General features: G+C 41.1%; 2 protein-coding genes across 3 annotated transcripts in view; one reads left to right on the top strand and one right to left on the bottom strand.

Moving 5' to 3' along the window:
• ctdp1 (CTD (carboxy-terminal domain, RNA polymerase II, polypeptide A) phosphatase, subunit 1) overlaps positions 1-14,819 on the bottom strand; it is a 64,488-nt gene extending 49,669 nt beyond the window's left edge. Inside the window, exons 1-10 of the mRNA XM_061093263.1 lie at positions 14,328-14,819; positions 12,809-12,892; positions 11,459-11,552; positions 11,032-11,160; positions 10,166-10,316; positions 8,939-9,029; positions 8,480-8,646; positions 5,017-6,105; positions 1,379-1,520; positions 1,008-1,235 (exon numbers count right to left, since the gene is read on the bottom strand). Of these exons, the coding sequence (XP_060949246.1) occupies positions 1,008-1,235; positions 1,379-1,520; positions 5,017-6,105; positions 8,480-8,646; positions 8,939-9,029; positions 10,166-10,316; positions 11,032-11,160; positions 11,459-11,552; positions 12,809-12,892; positions 14,328-14,626 (2,474 nt within the window). The 5' untranslated portion in view covers positions 14,627-14,819. The remainder of the gene's footprint in view (positions 1-1,007; positions 1,236-1,378; positions 1,521-5,016; positions 6,106-8,479; positions 8,647-8,938; positions 9,030-10,165; positions 10,317-11,031; positions 11,161-11,458; positions 11,553-12,808; positions 12,893-14,327) is intronic.
• Positions 14,820-17,745: 2,926 nt separating this feature from the next.
• On the top strand, positions 17,746-25,785 carry adck5 (aarF domain containing kinase 5). Of its 2 annotated transcripts, XM_061092453.1 has the most exons (15): positions 17,746-17,813; positions 19,631-19,722; positions 19,796-19,945; positions 20,376-20,451; positions 20,889-21,089; positions 21,172-21,312; positions 21,460-21,573; positions 21,675-21,806; positions 21,894-21,977; positions 22,075-22,156; positions 22,596-22,674; positions 22,755-22,846; positions 23,003-23,255; positions 24,049-24,165; positions 24,253-25,785. In XM_061092453.1, exons 1-15 carry the CDS (start codon positions 17,790-17,792, stop codon positions 24,353-24,355), a joined length of 1,740 nt encoding a protein of 579 aa, XP_060948436.1. In that variant the 5' UTR covers positions 17,746-17,789; the 3' UTR covers positions 24,356-25,785. The 2 variants fall into 2 exon arrangements, with proteins under 2 accessions (XP_060948436.1, XP_060948435.1); XM_061092452.1 differs by lacking the exon at positions 17,746-17,813 and having other exon boundaries at positions 17,821-19,722.
• The last annotated feature ends 56 nt before the right edge of the window (positions 25,786-25,841 follow it).

The following is a 25,841-nucleotide window of genomic DNA, read 5'->3' as shown; positions in this document are numbered from 1 at the left end:
TGGGCACTTTACTGTGCCTCAGATCGAAGCTGAAGAGGCTGCATGTCTCCACTGGGGGTAATTCATACAGTACAGTAGCACAACATTAACAGCTGTCTACGTTTACAGAGAAGGGAGGATAGAAATGAGGCCCAGAGGACAAATCCATACATATACAATCTGTTATGTGCAAATCTGCAGTTAATATTCAAACAGAAAAGACATCATACGCATAACCTTCATTTTTATACAATGTTGCTATAATTTTGCATTACCCCCAAGGGTCACAATGTCCAGAGTGAGAGAGATGTGAGAGAGGGAGTTGAGGGGAAGGTTTCACTCTGGGTTTTCACTGTTATAAAACTACTTTACTTCTTAAAGGGGTAAATCACCATGGTAACTTATGCCGAGTTGCTAGTCTTCTCCAGAGCAGGTTGAGTTTGAGGTTATAGCTACTGACGAATCAGTTCACTGGAAAGCCAGAGTCATTGTTCGACAGGATCCTGTCTGGTACATAACAGTTAGCAGCAAAGTGAGAGCAGTAGATATTTTTATGGATCAGAGGAATCGTTTTCCTGTTGTAGTCTTTCAATGTGACCATACATCAGAGATATTATTGCTTCATTTTAATTCAGAAGATTATTTGATTCGATAAATTAACATAAAAATGTAAGGACTTGATGTATTTTATCAGAATATTTATCAACTCATTGTTCAATACTACACATGATTATAAGTTTACATTCATTATTTTTCCATCATCAGACTATAAAGCAAAAATACTCCCTCAGAAATATTCTTTTCATTTAAAGACATCTTACAGATGGAATGTAAATAATAACATGGATTCAATCAAGTATATTACTGTCTCTTCTAGCTAATCATATTTTTTATGTTCCACTTTATTTACCATTTACTGGGGTCAGCTTCATTCGGACTGTTAGACTTTTAGAGGCCTATCTCTGTTTGATACACTTTCATTCACTGCTTGCTCATATTGCACAAATGCGATTCATTTCTTGCAGTACCTGAGACAAGATTGTTGGTGATCAGAGAGCGACATTGACCCTGAAGCCTGGTGGTAGGGTTGCGGCTGCGACACCTGAGGGCCCCTGCGGATCAGCTTCCCCGTGACGGGATCGTAGATCCGAACCTCGAGTTCTGGGGGTGGAGGTCTGTGGTAGATGGGAGCTGGCTGGAAAAGAGGCCTCTGCAGGGTGCCCTGATTGTCAGGAAAGGCTGCTGGACTGTTGCTCCTTTCACACAAAAGAGATCAGAGTGTAAGGATCATCTTCAATTGGGATTTTGATAAATGGACTTAATATGTCCTTAATAACAGTTAACATCTATTAGGTTTGGGGAGGCTTGTAAGACCATGGCTTATTAGACAGCTCTTTACCTTGGCATCTTGGAGCAGTCTTCCTTCAGTGGGTACAGCTGCTCCTCCACTCTCTCCCAGCGCTCCAGACAGCTCCACAGCCAGTCGGGATTGACAACATGGAGGTGCTTGCAGTCCTGTGCCCGACGAACCTTCTCTGTGCCTGGTTGACAGGAGTCAACATGGGAAAACGTGTTTGACCATACAATCAAAAAGCTTTTACAAACTACACCCCCACCGGGACTGGTGAATAATTCGGATCAATGTATAGACGTTCTATCCTGGAAGCGAAAGGGGAAAACAATTGCCTGGTCAATATTATTAGAAAAGATAACAAGGACAATTTGTCTTTTGGAGCGAATGCTCTTTCTCTTTTCTGCCAACTAAAAAGTTGACCAAGGAATCCAAGAGGATCTGTTTTGTTTGAGTGAAATCAAAAGAGGGGCGGGTTTCTGCTTGAATAACACATATTGATGTTTGACACAAAGACTCCAAATTAAATCTTTGTGTGTAGAAGCTCATTAACCCGGGGTGATTTAAGCCATGCATGGCTAACAATCAAATGCTTGTTCAGACATCGACTCTCACTGTTCAGGCACATTTTCAGTTCAGCTGGTGAACAGTATGCACAGCGCCTGATAAGTATTTCGCTGTTTTTCATAAACTGGAAAACTGGACAAAGCGATGTCCACTCTTGCATTTTAATTATTTTTCTTCACCTTAGGCAGCAAAACTAACATATGCATTATGATAAACTGATTTCATTATTCCATTATAATTGAACTTTGTTGCAACATAACATAATAACCTAATATAATTCATTCAGTCACTCTAGCAGCTCTGTGAGGCTGTACTTTAGGCTCAGTCGTGCTATGAGCTCAATACTAATTCTCACTGTGACAATGATAACATGCTGACGTTTAGCAGATACAACATTTGCAATGTAACTTAAGCAAGTTAGCATACTAGCATTTTCTAATTGGCAGTAAACAAAAGGGGCTGCTGAGGCTAATGAGAATATCAGAAGTTTTGCAGCTGTTTTGCAAAACCTTAATAGTCCTTCAACCATGTGAGTCAACCTTGTTTCATTCTATGACCAAACTTATTTGTTTGCTTCATATTTGACTGCAACAGTGATTATGAATATTTCATATAGGCACAACGTTGTAGACTGCCCAACACTGCCATCTGTACAAGATTAGTGTGACTTAAAGCATGATTATGGTTTGTGATTTATTTTTAAAGATCAGTTTTGCAGTAAGACCTGCATCCTGTTTGAGTCCATCTGTACTTAGTTGTCCCAAAAACCCAAAACACACAAAAACTTCTTGCAACTAGCGATATGACTTCAAATCAATATCACGATTATTTTTCTAACTTTAACCTAGATTATGATTAATGAACAATTATTTTGGGAGGATGGGAAGGGGCATAAAATAATCGTGATCAGTTCAGATCCTAATAAATAGTGATTTGTGTTGGTGTTTATTGTAAAGGTGTAGCAGGTGAGCACAGGTCAGCGGGGGAGTGAGGAGGGAGAACATGCAGCAGGGTTATAAGACATTTTGTGCCGCCGCTGGAATGAACAAGGCGGAAACCCCACAGTTTGTGAATGCACACTGGGGAAAGTATTAAATTAATAACCATCATTAGCAAAATCAAGTTGCTTAGAGCTTATAGATGTTGATTACGATACATTTTCAGTTAATTTCCTAGCCCTACTAGCAACTATATGTCTTGAAATAGTCCATTGTTAAAACTTCATATTAATGCTGTCAGGGTTGCCAGCAGAACCTTGCATGTACAGCCATGTCTTGCTTTAAAAGTCACCAATTATTAGATGAGTGAAGCAGGTGAAGGATGTAAATCAAGCCCCAGGTTACAGCACTGGAGCTTAGCACTTACTGAGTGTCACAAACCTACAAAATTACTCAATTACTAGAATTTGACCAATTTTGTCGAATACATTTCTGGACATCTAGAAGAACTGTGTGATTATTTATTTAGTCAGGCGAATGACAGAGGAGCCATCATAAAATATGATGTCCAGTTCTCCTTAAAAGAACCATGGGTTTAATGTATTCCAGATATAGAGGAGCAGGTTGTTAGAGAGTAATCAATTGCCTTTGAGCCTGTAGGGACCCTCACAAATGATATATCATTCAGGTCAGGTCACGTTGATTGGTTACTTGATTGGCAACAGGATTGGTAGCAACACAGTCGTGAATCCATTGCTTTTCAGATAGAATAGCAATTTCTGTGTTAGGAGCTGCTTTAACATTTTCAGTGTTTTGAAGAAGAGTTGTATGTTTTATTGTCTATGTGTTGTGGACAGAAAATGCATGCAGATATTGGAGAAATGTCTGAAGATGAAAGCAAATGGTGATGACAGTTAATTAAGGCTAAGGGTGCTGAGTAAAAAGGTGACCCATGATGGAATGGCTTCATCAAAGTAGTACATTAGCTTAAGCTTCAAAATGACATAGGTGTACAAGCAAGTTCCTCTACCATTTGAGGCTTAAATGCATATAAACATGGCGTTCATACGGTTCTCTAATGTCAGATGAAGTGATCTTTGTCACTGAAATTAATAACTAATTACAGAGAAGGAGCTGTCACAAGAAACTATGCGAAAATCATTCTTTTTTAAATATGAATACATTTTTAGCCACTGGATCGCAGGGGTCCAGATCAACAGCTAGCTGGTTGTTGAATCAATAACAATTTAAGTTAAAATCCTTAAGATATAAATGAAATAGACAACTATGATTCTGTTTTAGATTGGCAGCTTTTTCTTCAAGTCATTTATTGTGTACACTCGAGCTTCAATTATATTTTTTATTCAAATAATTTGCGTTTTTTGCTTTGTCAGACCTAAAGTCCAAAATGTATCAGGTGCAGCCAAGTGAGAAGCTGACAATAAATTGTAGCTTATGATAATTATATTAATAACCTAATCAACTAAATGGCTTCCAGCTCTAGCATTCACATTCAGTAATTACCTCTTTCCACATTACATTTCATTGGTAGCAGCGGAGTCCCATAATGGATTGACAGAAAATGGCATGCATGTCCTACAGCAAAAAGATTGTCTCAATATAATATCAATGTCATTGTTAAATGTTTATTTTGTTCATGCTATTGCACATTTAAGTAAGTCTACACCTTCCTTCCTTATTTCATGACAAGAACCTATGAACATTCTAATATGGCCTGGCCCCTGCTCCCTACCCTCTCAGCTCACCCGTACTGTTGAGGAGCCTTTTCCAGCTATTGAGCTCCAACCATTGACTTATTATTTTTGCTAAAACCATGTCTAAATTAGTGGAAGGGCAAATAGAACATGAGATACATTCATTGGGATGACAGTGTGCTAAATCTCAATTATCTGTCTGCTCAGACAAAAGTCTCAGGCACACAAGTCTGCCAATAATTAAGTCAGCATAAAGAATTTAATTCTTTCCTCATTAGCAAACCATGACAAATGTTTTCCAGCACGCTGCTCCTAACAGAATACCTTGACTATATTCAGCAGTTGGAAAATAATAGAAAAGCCACTACAGGTAGTTCTCTTGTGTTTAAACTTGATATATTAACTATAACTACTTTGAGAACAATAACTTGGAGGTTTTAGAAACATTGATAGCATTTGTACATACCAGCTCTGGCTGCGATGAGATGTGTTGTCCGATTGGGATCTTGGGAGTTGAGAGACAGGTTCTTGCCAATTTTGGCCCCCAGTGCCTTGGCATGGTAGAACTCACGAGTCCTCTCCATGGGGTAGTTGGTCGGGTACAGACCACTGAACACTATCGTCGTTCCCTCCAGTGTTTTTCCTTTCAGCTCTGGGACAATCTTGCGGATGTCCGGGGTTTCCGGGGCGTCCTTCCTCAGGAACGCCTCGTAGCGGCAATAGTACTCAGCATGAACCCTTTCTAGCACTTCCTCCAGGTAGATCAGGTGATCATCCTGGTCAATATCTATTTCTTCTTCTTCCTCGTCTTCCATACTCTGGTCTAGCAGTTCCTCCCCCATGGTGACCCCAGATTGTTCGCTATTCTGGGACTCTGTTTCTGGCTCTGTCCTGTCTGAGCAGCCATTTCCGAGCTCAGGGTCTAGAAGAAGAACTCTTGAAGGTTCTGCTACATCTAAACTGTTGTCTATTTCTCCCTGACCTTTACTGTCTACCTTGGCCCCTTCCCCATCACTGGGCTCTTGCGTAACACCTTCTGGTTCTGGTTTCTTTTTTGTTTGGCAAGACTTCCCTTCACTATCACCATCAGATGAGGGAGGTTTGTCTGTAATAGAGTCATTGTCACTGTCACTAGACAGGTCAAAGTCCAAGTTGTTGGAGTCGTGGCTGGGTGCTGATGAGTTTGCACCTTCCTTTGCCTCTTGTGTCCTCTTGCTGTCATCTTCCTTTACATTTGTTCCATCTGCTTCCTGAGCTTCTTTCGACCCTGACTCGGTCACTGACTCAGTCACCGACTCAGTCACCGACTCAATCACCGACTCAATCACCGACTCAGCCACCGACTCTTTACTTTGTCCTGACACATCCTCCACACCCCCTGTGGGCTGAGTCTGTGCATTTGTTGGTACTCCCTGAGAAGACTGAGATGTTGTGGGCTCATCCTTTCCAGACGGATTCTGGTCCTTTGACCTTTTCTTGAGGCCATTATTATGCTCTTCTGTGCCAAGCGTCCCTGCTGATTCTGTGCTCTCGGCTGGTCGACTTGAGGCACCTCCTGCAGTTAAAAGACATGAAAGTGAATCAGAATCGTGTCACCTTCAGTATGGAAACAGTTTGTAAGATAAACTAACGATTAAAGGACTCTAGTCAATCAGACAAACCAGATCAAACTACAGCAACAAGTGCACGTTTATCGTAACAGAGGCTTACACATTTCAGCTGGTAGGCTGCCACAGACCAGTTAGATAACTAACGCTTGTTTGAAATTCTAAGTGACTGTAAGAAGTTGAAATGAAAATAATTAATGGTAGCGTGAAGGGGTGGCGAATTTAATAGTTTTTCGATGATGTAGATGTGGACGACTCTGGATTGCTGCATAGACAGAACATCATCAATACCTGTTTTCGCTAAATACATTTTTTTAGTGATGACTCAGCTTTGCATAATTAAAACCAACGCAGGGGAGACACACATTAAAAGTTTATTCATCTTTTACCGTGTCAGAGTTGATATGGTTCCTTGGGGTCTTAATGAAATGTCTGTAGAATATTTTGGTCAAAGTACCACAAGGATAATTTAAAACAGCACCCTTTTTACCCTGTCTAAAACAGCCCTCCTGACAGTGACCTGTTTTGAGTGTCTGTTCCTTTAAAATCGAATGAGCCAATTCTTTGAAAGGGAGCGCTTATAATTATCAACGCAAACTGAATTACCATTCACCTCTGTTGTTTTTTTTCACCTCTACAAATTTATACACCATATGTTGTGGTTATGAAGTTCTTTTTGAGATAAATGCATACTGAACACTCATCATATTTAAAGCTCCAGGTGCTATAGATAAAACAACTTAATTTTACAATGTTTGTCCAAAAAAAACAACACAAAAGTAAATAGTAGTAATAAAAGATTCACCAGCTGCCACCAAGAGCTTTGTTGATTTAATAAAGCCCTTTATGTAAATTAGGGTACGTTTGTCATCCGATTGAGATTTATAGAACATGTGTAGATAAATAAATATTTGACTTGCAAAGCTGCAAAGGCTGGGGGGAAAAGCCTTATGAAGAGTTTATATTTTATTGGTATAAATCTGCTTTGTGCCTAAGTCTGACATGCAGCATTAAAATCAGTTAATCTGGTTTATGATTTGTGATTATACATATAATATAGGGCTCCACACATACTTCAACCACAGGCGAAGTTTGTGTTTTACCCTTTGAATTTATCAACAGTGTAAGAGCCATTGCTGAGCCTGAAAGCTATTGTAACATGGAGTTGCCAGCAAATTAATGTGACAACCTGAGAGAGTGGGTGTAAATGAGGAGGGGGTTTCTACAACAGCCCCCAAGGAGATACACTGACCGGCTCCAAGCAGCATGTGTCCTGCTTTGATAATGAAGTGAGTAACACTGTTGCTCAGAGATTCCCTTTGTGAGAGACCTTCGCGGCGCAGAAGGAGGTACAGAGATGAAAGTATTCGAACCTCTTAAGATGTTCTATCTTTGTCCTGTGACACGTGCCTTTGATTCAAGATGATGCATTTTGCTTACAGAGGTGTTGATGCTCGTTATGTGTATTTAGGGGACTGAATGGACATGGATGCAGTGCTGATGACTATCTTGTCTAGGGGATTTTTCTAGGAAATAAAATGTTATGACAAAGGAAGCTTACAGAGTCCCAGTTCAGACCTGGTATTAACATGCGTCCCGAGAAGTCTGATCACGGGTGGACAGCGCTAAGTTCACGGCTGCTTCTTGCATCGGCCTCCTGTGACACTCGCACTGTCACTTGCAAATAATCGTTCACGTCATCCGTGTTCCCTGAAGACTGAACAATGTTTTTTTTTACCAAGCTCGAGTGTACGGATTTGGGGGTTTGCCCCAGACAACCTCAGAATGTGATTCAATTGATCACATCTCAGGACGCATTTGGGTGCGTTTAGACCTGCACTTCCACCCAGGCCACACTGGCCTTGGTCAGCTGTGTGTGTGCATTGTGGAATGTCTGACTTTTCTTTTAAGCGCCCATTTTATCAGGTTAGAGCAGCAACACTACCTGCGTGAGACACATCTGAGACAGGCAGGCAAAGCAAACAGCCCATTCCAAACAATGATTTAAAAAAAATTATTGGTCCAGGTTTACGCTACTGCAGTTCATCTGATGTCAGAGCTGGTTGTCAGTGAAATGCAGAACCGTCAGCTCTGTGGCTCAATTTCAAAGTACATGATGTAATAAGAAAAGTTAAGTTTTAGTGATATGATCTTTTAAGAGCAGCTTAATATCAGTGCCTTCACTGGACTGACTTGCTTGTTAATTTTACAGGGGAATGTGGTACTGGAAACAAATCTGTGGAGAACACATTGTTTGTTGCACATTTGACCCCCTGCATTGCATAAACTGTGATAAGCTTACAGGGTGTGCGAGTCCGTTACCTTTCCTGGCCATCTGTGATTCCCGTGATCCGGGGGGAGCATTGATATCCCCTGTGCCTTGGAAGTAGATGTATTTCTTCACAGTGATGAGGTTTGGTGCAAACTTCCAAACGTCCTCTCGGTCATCAATTATGCTCACCATCGCATCCCCACACGGGAAAAGGTTCCTGTCAGGAAAGAAATGCATAAGGCAGATGCTGTATGAGAGAGCTGAGCTTTTTGACAGATTTCCAAACTCAGACAAGCCATTATTTATCTCTCTTTGGCTGTGGTGTTGTTTTAGTGGCAGCGCTGTTATGAATGAGAGAGGCACTGCAAATTTTTCATCAATCTTCCAGGTTTTGCTTTTACGTGTAAGCTAAACAAAGTTGAATCATGAGTAGACAGATGCAGGGTCACCACATTCTAAACTACAATAAATTGATCTAGCTATCATGTTTAGCAAAAGACCATTCTCACCTAAGATTCCCCGTTTTGGAGAAGGGATCGATGCATTCGTCTCTAGAAAGGATCCGATGAGAGAAGAAATTCTTTTTAGGGTCCAGAAAGCCTAAAAAAAGGGAAAATAAAGAATAAATATATGAATAATACTTAATATGCATATTTTAATGTCAGTTCAGCTGCAGTCCAACTTTTGTACTTTACATTAATTGAAAACATTCATGAATATTACATATATTTCTCCCTGTATAAATGAAACGGTCACATCTGTATTTATAATAGATTATTTTTCCCACTCAAACTCTTCTTCTTGGAAGTATTGCTACAGTTCTTGATTGTAAACTGGAATCTTGATCACAATGATGCTGACTCAGAAAATTATGAGTTGGTTCAACATGACCCTGAATCTGATCCACAAGAATCCCGAAACCAAGCCAATGTATTTTTATGTTAATATATTTTCTAAAAAATGTTCTTCTACAAAGCCTTTCAAATCTTGATTCAATGAGCTGCTCAGGACACACTAAGTCTGTCTGAAAAGAAATGAACAGGCTCTGATTAAACCTTGAATGGAAATTGAAATCTACCACGGCTCAACAGTGCGGTCTGAGCGAGAATTCTATAACCAATAGAGGAGCTGTCATTTGCTGGAGTGCTGGCCTGAAACATACCGACCTCTCTGCATCGGGGCTCGTAGTAAAATCCAATTCAAAATGCATTAAACATTCATCAAATACAGTAGAGGCAGAATAGCTCTGGACAGGCGCAGCCTCGATTATACAGTATGATGAAATATTGCAGCCTGAATACCAAAAAGACAGAGGATATTTACACACTTCAGCATAATTCAGCCTTCAATCACAAACTGAATTTTCATTTAGGAGGAGACCAACACCCATCAGCTGGCAGCTACATGCTAATGAAACAAACTACATACTGATAATGCAAATAATAGGAATTTGGGAGGTGAACAGATAAAAACGATCATTCAAAAAAGGAATATGCTTGGTAAGCATTTTAATATTTGGCACTGCTGTGGCTTGTAACTGATCACAGAGGACAAGCATCAACTGTAATGAGCAGACACTCCCCTCTAGAGGACACAAATCGTCAGTACAAGTAGAGGTTTAAAGTCACAGCCTAAATCTTTAGTTCCTCCCACGTTTTGATATAAATAAATCTCTGTGGATCAATGCATCAGTGTAGGGAAATGTGAAATAAAGTGAAAAGCAATGAGACCATTACCTGCAATGGTGTGTGCATAAAGGCGGCTCCCGAATGTGAAGACGTGCAACTCGTAGAGTTTGGCAATTTTCGCCAGGAAATCGATGCAGTGCGGGCGTAGTCGTGTGTGGAGCATGGGCTCTCCTCGCCCAAGCTGGAAGTGGTAAATGCCCTGAAGAAAATAACAAACCTTAACTAGGCCCCATTCGAGCACAGAGACACAGATTTAAAAACTTGACTTTTTTCTTAAATATTTCTGAAAAACAACTTTGGGTTAACAATGGTGAAAAATTTAGGGAAAATAAAGAAAAAATGGACACAAGAAAACATATGATTTGAGACTCTGCAGTTGCAGTAAAAACAGCTTGATCTCACTCAGGAGAGTCACTCTGAATCCACCCACATCACACGGGACATAAGCATGTAATTGGGGAAGCACCATAACAAGCACAGAACACACCAATTAAAAAGCCTCAGGATAAAACACTGACATTACAGCAGAATGAAGGAGAGACTAGCTGGGACTCTATTCAGGGGCTGCATCCTTCTGAGGTTGCATTAGAAGACTGATTACATCAGAGGCCCATGACGGCTATACTGAGATCTCCGAGGGATGCAGCCCTTGAATTAAGACACAGCTTTTGTAAGAATAATGAATGCATTTTTCCTCTTACAAATGAAAAGTCACCATTGATAGCCAGGTAAACATACCTTACTCATTTCGATACACTCCAGGTTTGTTACACACTTAATGGTAGGATAAACAATAAAATATAGTTTCGGGTAAAGCAGAAAGAAACTGAAAGTGGCAGAGTATAAAGATTAACATGGGTGACCTCTCGATCACGGCCATGAGATTATAGGATGTTGATAAGAGGACTTAATACCTTATTGGACATTCGCTGGCAGTGTTGTTCAGTGGTGTGGATCAGGGTCTGGTCCAGATCCACCATCAGAACCAGCTTTTTGCTCCGGTGGAGTCTCTGCTGGTCTTCTCTGCCCAGCTGCTCTGCTTGCTGGTGCAGTGAATGAAGACAATGTACCGAATATTAGACAATCGCATTTACCACCTCTATGTTTTCACGGCCTCTATATTATTTTTGCAACTAATAGCATTTTAAAGTTGTCCTGGGTTGCACGCTATGGCACATGATTGACTTAATATGGATGAATAAAGTTGTATTGAACTGATATTGGAACTTTCTTTTGGTAGACAGATTTGTCTCACACACGCACACAGAATCTTACAATGGAAATAGTCTGAAGTTCAGTTTGTCTGCTCTCCGTCTTCCAGGTAAAAGCATCATGACTCACCTCTGCACTGACCATCAGCTCGGGGACACTGTGCACCATGGAGACAGTTGCTGTGGAGATGGGAGTTTGTTGGTTCCCATTTGTGCCCTGCAACCTGAAAGAGAATAGAAGAAAGAAAAGAAGAAGTGTGGGAGTTGTGCATTTCATGGGTTGTGCATCTCTCAGGTCCTTGAACATATTGCAGGGGAGAAGAAAAGCAGCGCTCATGAACAAGTACTGTTTTTGAATTAGTCAGACTCTGCTCTGGCAAGCGTTTTCCTGAAGACCAGCATTCAGCTACTTGAAACTCACACTGTTTGTCAATCGATAAATACAATAATCAACAGGTAGAGTAAACGACTTTTTAAATTCTGAGTTGTTAAGAGACAAATTATATTTCAAGCAACAATACCTGAAGTTCTGTTGCTTTAATTCTGCTGCTTTAAATCAATGACGTCTACTACATTTATCATGGCAGGTTCTCTTAACACCGGCTGTATATTTGACCTCTTTATCAAATTTTCAACGAGGGTGTGTTTAAAGTGTGAACACTTCATTCATGACCACAGTTGCACTCAGCTCTCTATATATGATCTCTGATGCCACCTGATGGAAATAAATAGAATCTAGAAACAGAATCTACCACAAAACATTTTACACTTTGTCAGTTTTGCAACCACGTTTTCCTCCTTCATCTCACTGAATGATATTGGAAGTTGTCAGGTGACCTGATGATATCATTCACCTCTTAACTTACTTTACTATAGGGATGTTTTTTGATTAGATCAGTACAAAGTAAAAGGTCAATGTGCGAGAAAAAAGACGGAGTTTGTCTTACACACATGAACAATGCAGAAGTAGATTCTCCACTCAGAAGCACAGGTGAGGGGTGGTGCAGCAGGCAGAGGCAGGACATTAAGTAGCAATCTCTCTTGACATCTTAGCCTGCATCTTCTACATGCATGCCACAGATTACTTTATCCTAAGATATTTATTTGTAGTCTTTTTAATTCGTTTTGCTTCCACTGAGTATTAGAAACATCATCAACACCCCTGTTTGATCGTGGTGAATCCTCTGGAGGAGCTCCTGCTGCATTCTCAAGTAAGCTCACTCTGATATTCTACGGAGTGTTTACTGGGGGCTGGCAGGAGACACTCCAGAGAAAGTCTGCAGCCTCTCAATCGGACATTTGCTTTCTTGCATACCGCTCTTTCTGAGAGTGTCAGGAGATTATCCAGAGTTCAGTGCATGTCTGAATGTGGCTAATGTGTCAAACACTCACTTCCCTCGACTGCAAAGGAAAAAAATTAACTTTTTTTGTTTCCATATAAAAGTATAAGAAAAGTGTCTGTGTGTGTGTAATTCCTTACTGTGTCAAGTCCTGGCCGCATTCAGCACATAAACCCTTCATCACTATCGGGTGGCTGCATACTTCTATTCTGACAATGACACCCCTGAGAAAAAAGAAAAGTAACATGAGAGAAAGCATTGACTGTAATTACATTAATAGTGGATTATCTCCAACTGTTGATGAAACATTTGCTTTGTGGCCTCAAAGGTATGAGTGTAAATGTGGTTTATTGACTGTTACATCCTATAAACGTGTCACCATACAGGTTAGCTGTGAGTGTTTACACTAATATGCTAGTGAGTAGCTTTGGTTTACTGGCAAGCAGTAGAATAATTAATAAAATAATCGATGAATCAATCGAAAAAACAGTTAAAACAACATAAATGTGCTTGTCTAAGCTTCTTCACTGTGAACTGATCATGTAACCTTAGAGTATGGAGTTAAGATGAGCTTTCAGTTAAATTACTTTTTGACCGTTTACAGACTACACAACTATCTAGCAATAGATCTATTGATCGCTAATGAATACAAACGTTATTTAGTTCCAGATCTACTTCAGAGAACCAGTTCAGTCAACTAAACATTTGTGATTGAATCACTGGACGGCAGAACTCACACATTTGCTTTGTTACTAGAACAAAAATGTTGCCACTACTGATGCAAACTAATTATATAGAATTAGAAGACATGGAGTAGGTTGCATTCTAGTTGACCTAGAATGCATCAGGGAATCAATTCATTGTGATTGAATTTCTCAAGGAGCCACACAACATAACAGGTGGGACAGTAAATAAATGGTGGCTGCAGATGTTCGCTGATATCAGAGGTATGGAAACATCATTTCTGTCATTTTATGATCGTTCACTAAACTTAATGGACTTTTTGTTCTGTTAAAAAGCAACAAGACACGTAAATAAAATATTTAGCTGGAGGACCAATTTTCTCATATGCTGCTGCATTAATATTAAATATATATATGTGTGTGTCGTTATTATGAGGAAAAAAGGAAAATCATATAGAGAGCAGCCTCCTCCAGTAGTCCACCTGTCAACACACAGTACTCGGATCGTGCACGGGAGAGATGGCTGCGTCAAGACAAACAAAACGAGACAGAAGTGCACGTGGTGGTGCTCTTCAAAATAAAAGCCTGCAACGGTTATCCGTTAGACTTATTCCAAATACATCTGAGCCACAGCTCATAACGCGATCATTATAATTCTGCTAGCGATTCACTGGATTTCCACTGTGACTGCGACAACTGCAAAGTCCAGAACCACCTGCTTCATAAGTGCACTGTTTCATTGTGAAAGCCCACGTCGCTGGTGAGCTTGTTTACTTGTGACTCGCTTGACGCTACGAGCAACTGCTGCGTGTGTTGGCAGGAGCTAGCAAACATGCTAACGTTGACATAGCACGGTGTTAGCTTGCTAGCTAGCTAACCGCGGGTGAGGAGAGTAGCAGCGATAACAAACACACGTTGTTCCGAACGAGGGGGGCAGGTCGGCTAGCATGTGGCCGGAGCCAGAGGAGGGACTCACCCGGGGGGGATGACCTGCCCGAGTTGACAGCACAGCTCCCTCACCACTCCGGCACGGTCCGACTTCACCTTCTTCTCCGACAGCCGGGCAGCCTCCGGCGCCCTCTCCGGGGCTATGGGGGCGCACAGAGCCAGCACGGAGTCCACGTTGATGTAAGTCCCGGGTTTGACCTTCCACTCCAGCAGCCGCAGCGGGAGAGCCGAGCTCGGCCAGCAGATGTCCGCCACCTGCACCGCGGGGCCCTCCGCCACCGCACTGTCGCCACCGCCGCCGCCGGAACCCGCGGGAGGGTCCTCCATCTGCCCCGACCTCTCCAGCGACAACAAGCCCCGTAGTTTGTTTCCAGCGACCACTTAGCACGTATCCGCCGGATGCCCCGAACCTCCGAGAATCATTAAAATGCGCAGAGCAGCCTTCAGGATAAGAGTTAAAACAAGTGCTTCCTCGCAGCAGCTCCCACTCTCAGCTTCGTTCGCTCTTCCCGCCCGTAAACATGAAAGCGCAACACTGCAGTGACACAGGTCACCACAGCTTCCGGTCTAGCGTGTAGCAAGCTGGAGCGTCATCCCCGCGCTTCCGCCTGCATGTCAAAACACTCATCTTTTTCAAAATAATAATAATAAGGACAATAATATTGAAAGGGTTTGCAAGTTGGATATTTTTTTAAAGGTATAGTTAACCAAAAGATAAAAATGCCCACATTATCTACTCACCACTATGCCGATTGAGGGGTGGGTGAAGTGTTTGAGTCCACAAAAAACTTACAATTGACAGATTCTTCAAACGTATGAAAATAACAAAAAAAAAGGATAAAATGCCTCAATACTGCATACACTAAAGGAGCAGTATGCAGGCAGGTTTTTTTTCTGTTGTACGTTTGAAGAAGTCACCGGCATGGTGGTGAGTAGATATGAGTACATTTTCATTTTTGGGTGAACTCTCATTTTAAGTGACAGTGTACAAGTGTACGATTTTACATTTCAGACTATTTTTCACCTGCGATCACTGGCAGGTAGATAAACAGAAAACAAATAAACAAACAAACAGACAACACACTTGCAGCTAGCACGTAGAATTTGGTAAAAAAAAAACAAATGCACAGGTACAGACACAAAGCAGAGCCAGTTGATTAGACAATGACGGACTATATGACTTACAGACAAAAGTACACAGGCACATAGACAGCACAAAAGGATGTAGGTAAAAAAACATACACTTTCACTGCATGATATCCCATTATTAATAAATTGATTATTGTGAGTCCTTGTTTTATATATTTTACATAATTACATCTATAGACTTGTATCATTATTATTATTTTATTTATAACAACCAGTGTGATCAAGCTTAAATATGATGGTTATACAACCGTTAGTCTCTATCTTTCTTCATGTTTTCTTCCTCTCAAAAGGGAGTTTATTCTCTCCACAGTCGACAAAGGGTTTGTGGGAGCTGTTGTGTTTCTCTATAATTTTGTAAAGTCTAGAGTCCAGACCTTAATATTTAAAGTGCCTTTAGATCATGTATGTTGGGATCTGCGCTGTAAAAATAAATGTATAGCTTTTATTTTGAAGTTTCTCCCACGTTTCCGTTTTGTTGTGCATTGTTGATCTGCTGTGGTTTGCCTTTAAAGGTCTGCACTGACAGCACTTGACCAACAGGCACATGTTAAACAAGCTTTTAGATTTGTAACACCACGTCACATTGTGGACATTACATAACAACACAAGTCCCTACAACATATGACTGTTGAAACATCAAGCTGTATTTTATTATTTTTGTTTACTTGTTTTTTTCCACATTCTACAACTTTCCACAAGGGCTGGATCCCAGAGACTTCCCTGATGTAAGATGATGTAACATGGAAATAATACTATACTACTGCCTCATGTAGCTATGTGATACACTGTGCATACATCCTGTTCAAAGTAAGGCTGTTGCCATGGGCTTATCTTTGTTTTAAAATGGCCCTCCACGTTTCAATGAACTGACGGTACCAGTGTAGCAAGTTTATCTTTATTGAATCTCAAGGTCAATTATTTATTCATAAATTTTTATCCTAAATGATTGGATACTCTCAATAATACATTAATTTGATGTATTGAAGTTAAAATATTACTGGGGGGACGGTACATTGAATAACAACTAAATAATTTCATAGTCAAGGGCATGCCTTTAACCACTCCATGCGATCAATGATATATTGTTTCAGGAGCTTCCTCCAGAGAGTGAGACAAGATGGAGTTCTGTACAGTCTGCATGTACACCCACTTTCCCAGAAGTCCCTATGAGCAGGTCCCGCCCGCTGACTTCCTTTCACTAACTTGAAATTAAGCATGCTCAAATGACCTACCTCTGTTATAGCGCATTCCACAGTGCTGTGATGTGACGACATCAGCTAATCTCATAAGCCCTTGAGCAACACCATGACAGGCTTGCTATGTTTTCTAGTTCAGAAGACAAACTTATGCTATTTGAAATTGATCAATTAAACCCGGTATTGTCAAAAAAAAATTAAATATTCTTGACCATTTACTCAAGACTCCATTCATGCAATTGTTGTTTGAACAGCCTAATCCTAAAAATGGATTTATGAATGAAAAATATCACAAGAACACCATCTACTGTCGGAAAACAACACAGAAAGTCTGCGAAAATGTTGGTGCACCAGTTGCTCGCAACATCACCTAAAAATCAACCAACAATTTTTCCAATCAGCTCCTAATGCTACACTTTTGTCACCCATGTTTTATTTTTTATTTTAAGATTTGACTGATTACTTTTATAGCTTGTCACATACATTGAAATCCTTGGGCAAAGGTCTTCTGTGTGTTCCAAATACCAGATTAAAAACACAAGGGCACAGAGGGTTTGCTGTGAGGGCCTCCAAATCTCTGGAAAGATCTGCCTGATGAAAATCAGGTCAGCTGAGTCATTGATCTCTTTTCAATCCCATACTTTTAACAGAGAGTATTTCCTGCTTTTACCTGAATTGTAACGCTTTTTTACTGAATTTTAAATAATTTAAATGAAGATTAGATTTTGGATTTCTTTAAAATGAATATGAATATTGCCTTTTTATTGTGCTCATTATTTCATGACCTGTCTGCTTTATTTTTGCTGCCCTTGCAAAGCGCTTTGGAACTTAGATTTGTATAAATGCTCCAAAAATACAGTTATTACTGTCAATATTATAAATTATTTTGACGACACACTCCAGGCTTTATATCTATATAAAGTGAATGGGCAGATAAAATGAACATAAGTACAAAGAAAAAGTTCTCAAAAAAACCATAAACAAGTTTTCAAGCGAACACGGAAGTCCCACACTCGCTCTATCTTTGCCTGCTACTCTTCGGCTAGCCAATAGCGGACATGCTATCGGGAGGAGGCGGCGCTACTTCCTGCAGCGCTGGACCTTCACCGCTGAGCGAGAGGAGGTTCGGTTATTGACTCGGCGACATGACAGCGGAGGCTTCCAGAGTGGTGACTATACAACAACCATATCTCTAACTCGTTTTGTAACTGGGTTTGACTGTAGCATCCCCTAATGCCAGCTAGTTGACCGAGAGCCAACTGCTTTTAGCTTAGCCCCGCTAGCCGGTCATGTTAGCAACTGGTAGTAAAAGGCTGCTGCTCAGGAGCTAAAGGTGTTTTTTTTTATAGAAAACATGACACACGAGTGAAGTTTTTTTTTTTTACTTTTAACGCTACGTGTCATATTTCCCATCTCAGTCAGCAGCTGTAGCTCCGAGCTGACTATGCCATGTGTCTGTAAATACAACTTAAAGGTCAAGTGTTTAAGTTTTAGGTGAAAGAGATTCATCGGCAAAAATTGAATATAACATTATTTCCGTGATGTTTTCAGTCGTGTGTTTCATCTAAATTGGACGAAATGTTGTTTTCTTTGACCTAAAATGGGCCCTTTGTATTTAAATACTTGATATTTACATTGGGGTCCTCTACACAGAGGCCACCATGTTATTCACAGTTGTCCAAACTAAACACATGTTGTGAGTTTTAATGACATCAGAAGGCTACCACAGGTTTCTGTCATGTTTGGAAAGTGAGGGTGAGGTGAGGGGTGTTCCGCTGCAACATGAAACTTTACCACTTGATGTCATTAAATTCTACACACTGGACCTTTAACTCCTCATCAGAGTCACACAGTGACCTGTGCAGCAAACTGCCCCTCCCGTCCGCCTGTGCTCTGCTGGTTCTGCTCGGGGTGTTTTGGGGACAGTCAGTGTTTGATGTGTCAGTGCTCAGGTCCCTGACATCTGCTATCTGTGCATCAATTTGTCAACTGTGGAGACATTTTGTCCCTCAGATGCTGACGATTAAAAACAACAACAACAAAGTAGTATCCCGGCTGGCCTTGATCTAGACTCATCCTCGTCTCTCACACACACACACACTCACCACACACACCGAACACAAAACAAAACAGACGCACACATACACATACACCAAGTCGTGACTCCACTTCAGAGAAGATTACATTTACTTACGTCGACTTACATTGATTTCCCGGAGACCCTAACCACAGTTACTTACTTCTTGCCTAACCAGAACCTAAACCTTAACCGAAACTCCAACTGAAACTTGAACCGAAACCAAACCATGAAAACCTATCTTCACCTAAAAGTGGATTTACATTGGTGACTTGCTTTTTGTCCCCAAGTCTTCTTAATGTGACTATGTACACAGATGTAGGTCCCCACAGCATGAGTAATGGTTGAACCTTGGGTGATCTCGGGCTCCTCAGTCAGAACTATCAGTCACAGTCTGGCTCATAGGTTTCAGGAAACTGGCTCTCCAGGCAGTCATCAGTTATTCAATCAACAACTATTGTAACTAACACAAAATGCAGCTATTGTAAATTGTTTTTGTTTTATTGCAGCTTGCTCATTATACCACAGCTTGCATGCTTTCCTATTAATACAAATATGCTTCAGCTTTATCACCACTGGCTGTTTGTTTGTCGGTTTACGCAAAAGCTACTTGACGGATTACCAGAAAACTTGGTGGAAGGATGTGGTTCAATCAGGGAAGAATCAAATATGTGCAATAGATAAATGGATCAACAATACATTGAGTTAGGATTGTAGATGCAAATACATTTTAGTGATTCAAATAATTGTCAAAGTTGTAGGGCAGCTCTGGTGAACCAAAGGCCTTTATTTTATTGATCATCATGATCAAAATCTCTCTAGCTCCACCAAGGACTTTTAATGCAACAGCTTCTGATGCCTGCAGGCTGTTTAGAGTTGATTCTCATGCAGTGCTTTTGTTCCATTCAGTTCAAGTTGTGTCTGCATCACACGGCTCTGCTCCGACGATACTCACATCCAGGCTCATCGCTCCAAGCAACCAGATTCTTCAGTTCCCACAGGTACCAATCTGCCAACTTCCATCCTTGATCGTGTTGCTGTCTTGATTAAATGTGATGGTTTTATCCCTTTTAGGGAAGGTAAACGCAGAGGGTTGCTATGGAAGACACTTGTTGGGGTCACTGTGGGCGTACCGGTGGCTGTGGGAGTCCAGTATGCTCTGTCAGAGCCCAGAGAGAGGAGGAAGATGAGGATTGTTATTGAAGGATTTGGTCGCTTCTGCAGGTTTGTCTTTTTTCTTTACTATATACGTAACACAGGACTATAGGTACCGCCTACTTAGCATCTATACAATTTAATACATGGTTAATTACCCACTATGATATCATTTTAGGCAACTTTAAAGACATAACCTGCTTTAAGATGTGCTCTCAACTCCAAATAATCTGACATTCTCTGGGGCTCCAGACTGGGAGTTTTGACTGGGGGCCAGTTTTGTCCGAATGAGCAGATGTGAGAACATGGCAGGAGATTCTCCGATGATACTGACATGATTCACTGTAGAAAAACCTGATTGTTATGTGCACAGCTTACGTCAAATGTTGCCAAACTGCTTGACAGCTTATATCCACTGACGCAGTCTGTTCACGTCACGTAACAAGTCAAATCCAACCCTCCCTCTGTTCTTCTTGTGTGTGTGTGTGTGTTTCTCCAGATCTCTTTCTGTGGGACTGCTTATCTCTGTGGATTACTGGTGGACCTCCAACGTAGCTTTGCATGGCCTGAACGAGGTAAGTTCCATGGAAAGAGATGAAGTCACAGTGCGTTTGGTCAGTTTGGCCGTGGTGGTAAAACGTCCCTATTCAGCTGATCTGATTAGGAAAAATTGAAGACTCTCTTTACTGTTAGGAACCTTACGTTTATTGAAATGTCTTTTGATAATAAAATTAGATATTTAAGTCACTTATGAAGCCAAATAAAAGACAATTTATCAAAACATGAACAATATTTAGCCATTTTTAAATTGACACACAAGATTTTTGGTCACACATCATATTAGTTACCTACTACATAAATTTAGTGTGAATTACATAACACAAAAGAAAGCAAAAAAATAAATGTATAAAAAATGGTTTCATCATGAATTGGTGGGTCAATGGCTTGCTGTTACTTTTAATATTCTGCCACTGCTGGACAATGAAGTATTCCGTCTGTCCTCCCCTGCTAGAGCAGCCCATCTTACTTGGCCGAGATGTCCGCCTGCCACCAGAGGGCGGCAGACAACATGGTGGAAGGCGCCGTCAGGAACGGAGGAATATACATCAAGCTCGGCCAAGGTCTGTGTTCCTTCAACCACCTCCTGCCCCCCGAGTACATCCGCACCCTGCAAATACTGGAAGACAAGGCCTTGAACAGGAGGTACAAAGAGGTGAGAGCAGCACCACAAACAAAGGCTCACCGTTCATTGGACGAGGACAGCGTGCAGTTTCTCAGGACTGTGTCTGTTACAGGTTGACGCTCTCTTCCAAGAGGACTTCAACAAAGCCCCAGAGCAGCTGTTTAAAACATTTGACCCTGAACCTATAGCTGCTGCCAGCCTGGCACAGGTTCATAAAGCAGAACTGTTTGATGGGACTCCGGTCGCTGTGAAGGTGAGCATCCTCATCTTTTCTAAATCAAGCCACTTCTTAAGTGTCATGAAAACTGGATTTTTCATTCTCAGTACAGACATAGATAAAGAGGCTGTAGTCATGATTCATTCAAGAGTTTTGGGGAATACAAATTCTGCTCCTCCACAGGTGCAGTACATTGACCTCAGGGACCGATTTGATGGTGACATCAGAGCTCTGGAGATCCTGCTGGATATTATTAAATTCATGCACCCCACGTTTGGGTTCCGCTGGGTTCTTAAGGTCAGGATGCATTCATTGTTTCGTTTTTTAACTGCTTATGACTAGAAGAACGATGAATGGCCTTTTATTGATATTGTCGATATAATTCTAAATTCTCACAGGACTTGAAGGGCACATTGGCCCAAGAGCTGGACTTTGAGAACGAGGCCAGGAACTCCGAGAGGTGTGCGAAAGAGCTGACACACTTCAAATTTGTCGTTGTGCCCAAAGTCTACTGGGAGCAAACTAGTAAGGTGAGGTCTCAAGTTATGGTTCTGAAACAACTGGATGATTCTGTGATGCTTCTTTTCAACATTTGTCTTTCTGTCTCTGATTCGAAGAGGGTGTTGACGGCAGAGTTTTGCAACGGTTGCAAAATTAACAACGTGGAGGATATTAAGAGACAAGGGTTGAGTTTGAAAGATGTGAGTTTATGGTGTCTAGACAAAAGGATGATATTAAAGAAACAAGTATCATCACAGAGTCACTGGCTGAAATATTTTATATTTGAATATCTTTCAGACTGCAGATAAACTGATTCGAACATTTGCTGAGCAAATATTCTACACTGGTTTCATCCACGCTGACCCTCACCCTGGAAATGGTGGGTACATCACCTTTAGCTTCCCACGGTTAAATTCTGCTTATGTTTTCTTTTTTTGGTAAATAACAGTTTCCGTGTAAGAACTTCACAAGATAATTGATTATTTTTTAGCAGAGTGATCCTACTACTAAATATCACGAGTTTCCACCAGGGGGCACTCACATGTAGATTTATGTGAAAAAAGAATCAAATAACAGATTTAAGATTTATGTGAATGTTGTTCTTGTATGTTAAAAAAAATTATATTGGCCAATGATCCAGGAAACCATATATATCGAGGATATATCAGAAACTGCAGAAGAAGATATGCCTCCATCCAAAATACTGAAATAAACCCGATATGTCATTTTAATTTTTTTTTTTTTAATATAATTTTTTATTAAAAATGTGTGTCTTCCTTGTTTTAGTCATCACACTGTTTTCTTGTCTGTATCGTTAGTTCTAGTGAGACGAGGGCCCGATAACAAGGCAGAGTTGGTGCTGTTGGACCATGGACTGTATGAATACCTCAGTCAACAGTAAGAGTTGGATAATTCAGTTAATACATATACATATACATATACATGTTTGCTGGTCTAACTGTGAACTTTGACCTCAGTGATAGAGTGGCCCTTTGTAAACTGTGGAGATCCGTTGTCCTACGAGATGAGGTGGCAATGGCGAAGTACTCGAAAGCACTTGGGGTCAAAGGTGAGGAAACTTAAAGTCATGTATGTCAGTAAATGTTGCATGTTAATTTATCTGAGTGCTAAAATCCAGTATCAGGGACTTTGCTTGATGTAGAAGATTTAAGTGGAAAGCTACTTAGAATCAGAGATTTGTTCCCTCCTCTCATTTGCTCTGCAGAGTACCTCCTCTTCTGTGAGATGCTGCTGCAGCGACCCATCAACATGGGGGAGTTCGGACTGTCCAACATCCTGAGCCGAGAGGAGACGACCTACATGCGCGACATGGCCGTGCACCGCTTCGGGAGCATCATGCAGGTGCTGAAGTCGATGCCGAGGCCCATGCTGCTGGTGTTCAGGAACATCAACACAGTGCGAAGCATCAACATCACGCTGGGAGCGCCGGTGGACCGCTACTGTGTCATGGCAAAGAGGTAGCACATGGAACTCTTTAAACGAGAAAGTGCCTACAAGTGTCCGGCTCATTCTAATTTGTCGAGACATTTCTAGGCATTTTTGCAATAATGTTTTGTGCCTACAGGTGTCCCACGTATTGTACACCTATAACCAAGAGTTCGGGACATTTCTAGGCATTTTACTATAATGTTAAGTGCCTAGAAGTGTCCAGCGCATTCTGATTGGTCGGGACATTTCTAGGCATTTTGCTACAATGATAAGTGCCTACAACTGTCCGGCTCATTCTGATTGGTCGGGACATTTCTAGGCATTTTGGTATAATGTTAAGTGCTTAGAAGTGTCCGGCTCATTCTGATTGGTCGGGACATTACTAGGCATTTTGCTGCAATGATAAGAACCTAGAAGTGTCCGGCTCATTCTGATTGGTTTGGACATTTCTAGGCATTTTACTATAATGTTAAGTGCCTAGAAGTGTCTGGCTCATTCTGATTGGTCGGGACATTTCTAGGCATTTTGCTACTATGATAAGTGTCTAGAAGTGTCCTAAGTATTGCACTTCCATAACCACTAGTGTGGGACAATTCTAGGCATCATCCGTCAATATACAGTCGATGATCATCACTCACATTATACACATGTATCGTGTGGCACATTTGTATACTTTCTGTATACAGACAAGGAGCAGAATACAATGTGTACAATATGTAATTACCATTAATTTAATTATGTAAATTTTCAGTTAGAGCAAATTAATCTCATCTCACCCTTTTGCCTTAAGAATATTGCTTCATACACGTAACGTTGTTTCAGTGCGGTCCGAGGCTGGGGGAAGATCCAGGCAGAGCAGGCAGGGCTCCTGCCCCGGCTCTGGGTGTTCCGCTGGGTCAGGACCACGTGGGAGAGCCTCAGGTTTGAGCTGGCGTTGAGGTAAGAGCTCAGTTGATTCACAATTGCAGTAAATATTCATATATTTGTGACTGATCCTCAGGAATTAATGATACGACTCCTGTACAGATCAGAGATGGCGATGATGAGTGTGACACGCTCGCTCCTGAGCGTGCTCTCATACTTTGGTCTTCTATCTCTGGACGCCGACATGTATGAATACCTGAGGTAGTGCACGGCTACGCCACTTTGAGGCAACAGAGGACAAATACCGTTTTCCAAGGACAATTTCATGCAATCCAACAAGGAGCCTTTTCTCACTGGCAGCTCGGAGTGCTGCTCGAGTGTTCCTCACAACAAATAGCATTTGGACCTGATGTCTTCACACCAGGTGGGAACATATTGAACTTCAGCGTGACAGTGAAGTCTCAGACTTCTCTCCAGAGTTCCACATTTTAAAAACGCCTTTTTTAATGATTTTTAAGTTAAAGAATTTTACTTTTAATATTCAGCTTGTTTAGAGCGTAATCATAGTTACATTCAATTAAAATATAAAACATCTTTAATTACATTTCATGTTGTTTTTTAGCAGCTGCATCATTCTGGCTATGCAACTCATCAAACAGAATTCCTTAAGTAATGAAAGAGTATACTTATTCCCATTGGAGTAAGACACTTTGATTTCAAAAAGGTTAAAGATATAATGTATGAATGTTCAAATTTTACTATACTGTGCAGGTTTAATCCTTCTAAATAATAACAGCCTCGATTGTGTGGAGTTTGCCTTTCACACATTCACAACACAGACGCGTTCACAACAGCAACAACGCCTTTAGCGTTATTCAGGCAAGAGGTGGAACAGCCGAGTGAAGCAGGCAGAGACAGGAAGTGAAATATTTACTCCGCAGCTGAGATCATGTGATTTTGTTTACAGCACCGAGACACTTTGTATGTGTCTTCTCCGTGTGGGACTTTGCTTTTCTGCGTCTGTAGCTTGATTGAAGCGTCATCAACCCCCCCCTTCCAGAGTCTGGTGCATGTCTGAAAGCGGCTTAAGTGAGTGTAGCAGCTTAAGTGAGTGTGACTCATCAGCTATGGGTGTGGTCCGAATGTAGTGAGTGCTGTGTATCTAGAAGTGAACTCAGAGAGCAAGTACCTCCACCAAGGCAAACGCCCTGTTTTGCAACGTTAAAGGCAGGGTTGGGGATCCTCTGGAGGTTGGTTGATGACATTTTTAACACACGATGAACATAAAACTGAAAAAATACATTCTTCCTATAAAATGAATTGATTCGCCGGTGTATGTTTTTTCACTAACCAACCCGCCCCTTGCTCTCACTGCGTACTACTACTGTCTTAAGTCAGAGAAACATGCATCGCTGACCAGAAGTTAGCACAGAAAAGTAGTCTTCTAGCAGTTGTCAATGCACATACGTGTTTTGGAGAGAAGCTTTGACGAGGGGGGCCGATGGGACTTCAAAAGATTTCATAGAAATCTGTTAAGTTTTTTTAGTTCTTGTGTAATCCTGCTGACAGACGAATAAAACCTCCTTGGCAGAGGGAATAATGTTATGCATACTGACTGCTCATTGGTCGCCACGTCAACATGTGACCTCACCGAATGATCTCTGTTTTAACCTTTAATAAATCTTCTACCTCCTGTTCGAGAATTATTTGTGTCTTAATCACGCAACGTGAAAACATTAAAAACAACCAGC

Source organism: Limanda limanda, chromosome 19, assembly GCF_963576545.1.
Source record: "Limanda limanda chromosome 19, fLimLim1.1, whole genome shotgun sequence".
NCBI classification, from domain to species: Eukaryota; Metazoa; Chordata; class Actinopteri; order Pleuronectiformes; family Pleuronectidae; genus Limanda; species Limanda limanda.
The sequence above is the reverse complement of the archived record's forward strand: the minus strand, read 5'-3'. Positions and strand labels throughout refer to the sequence as shown.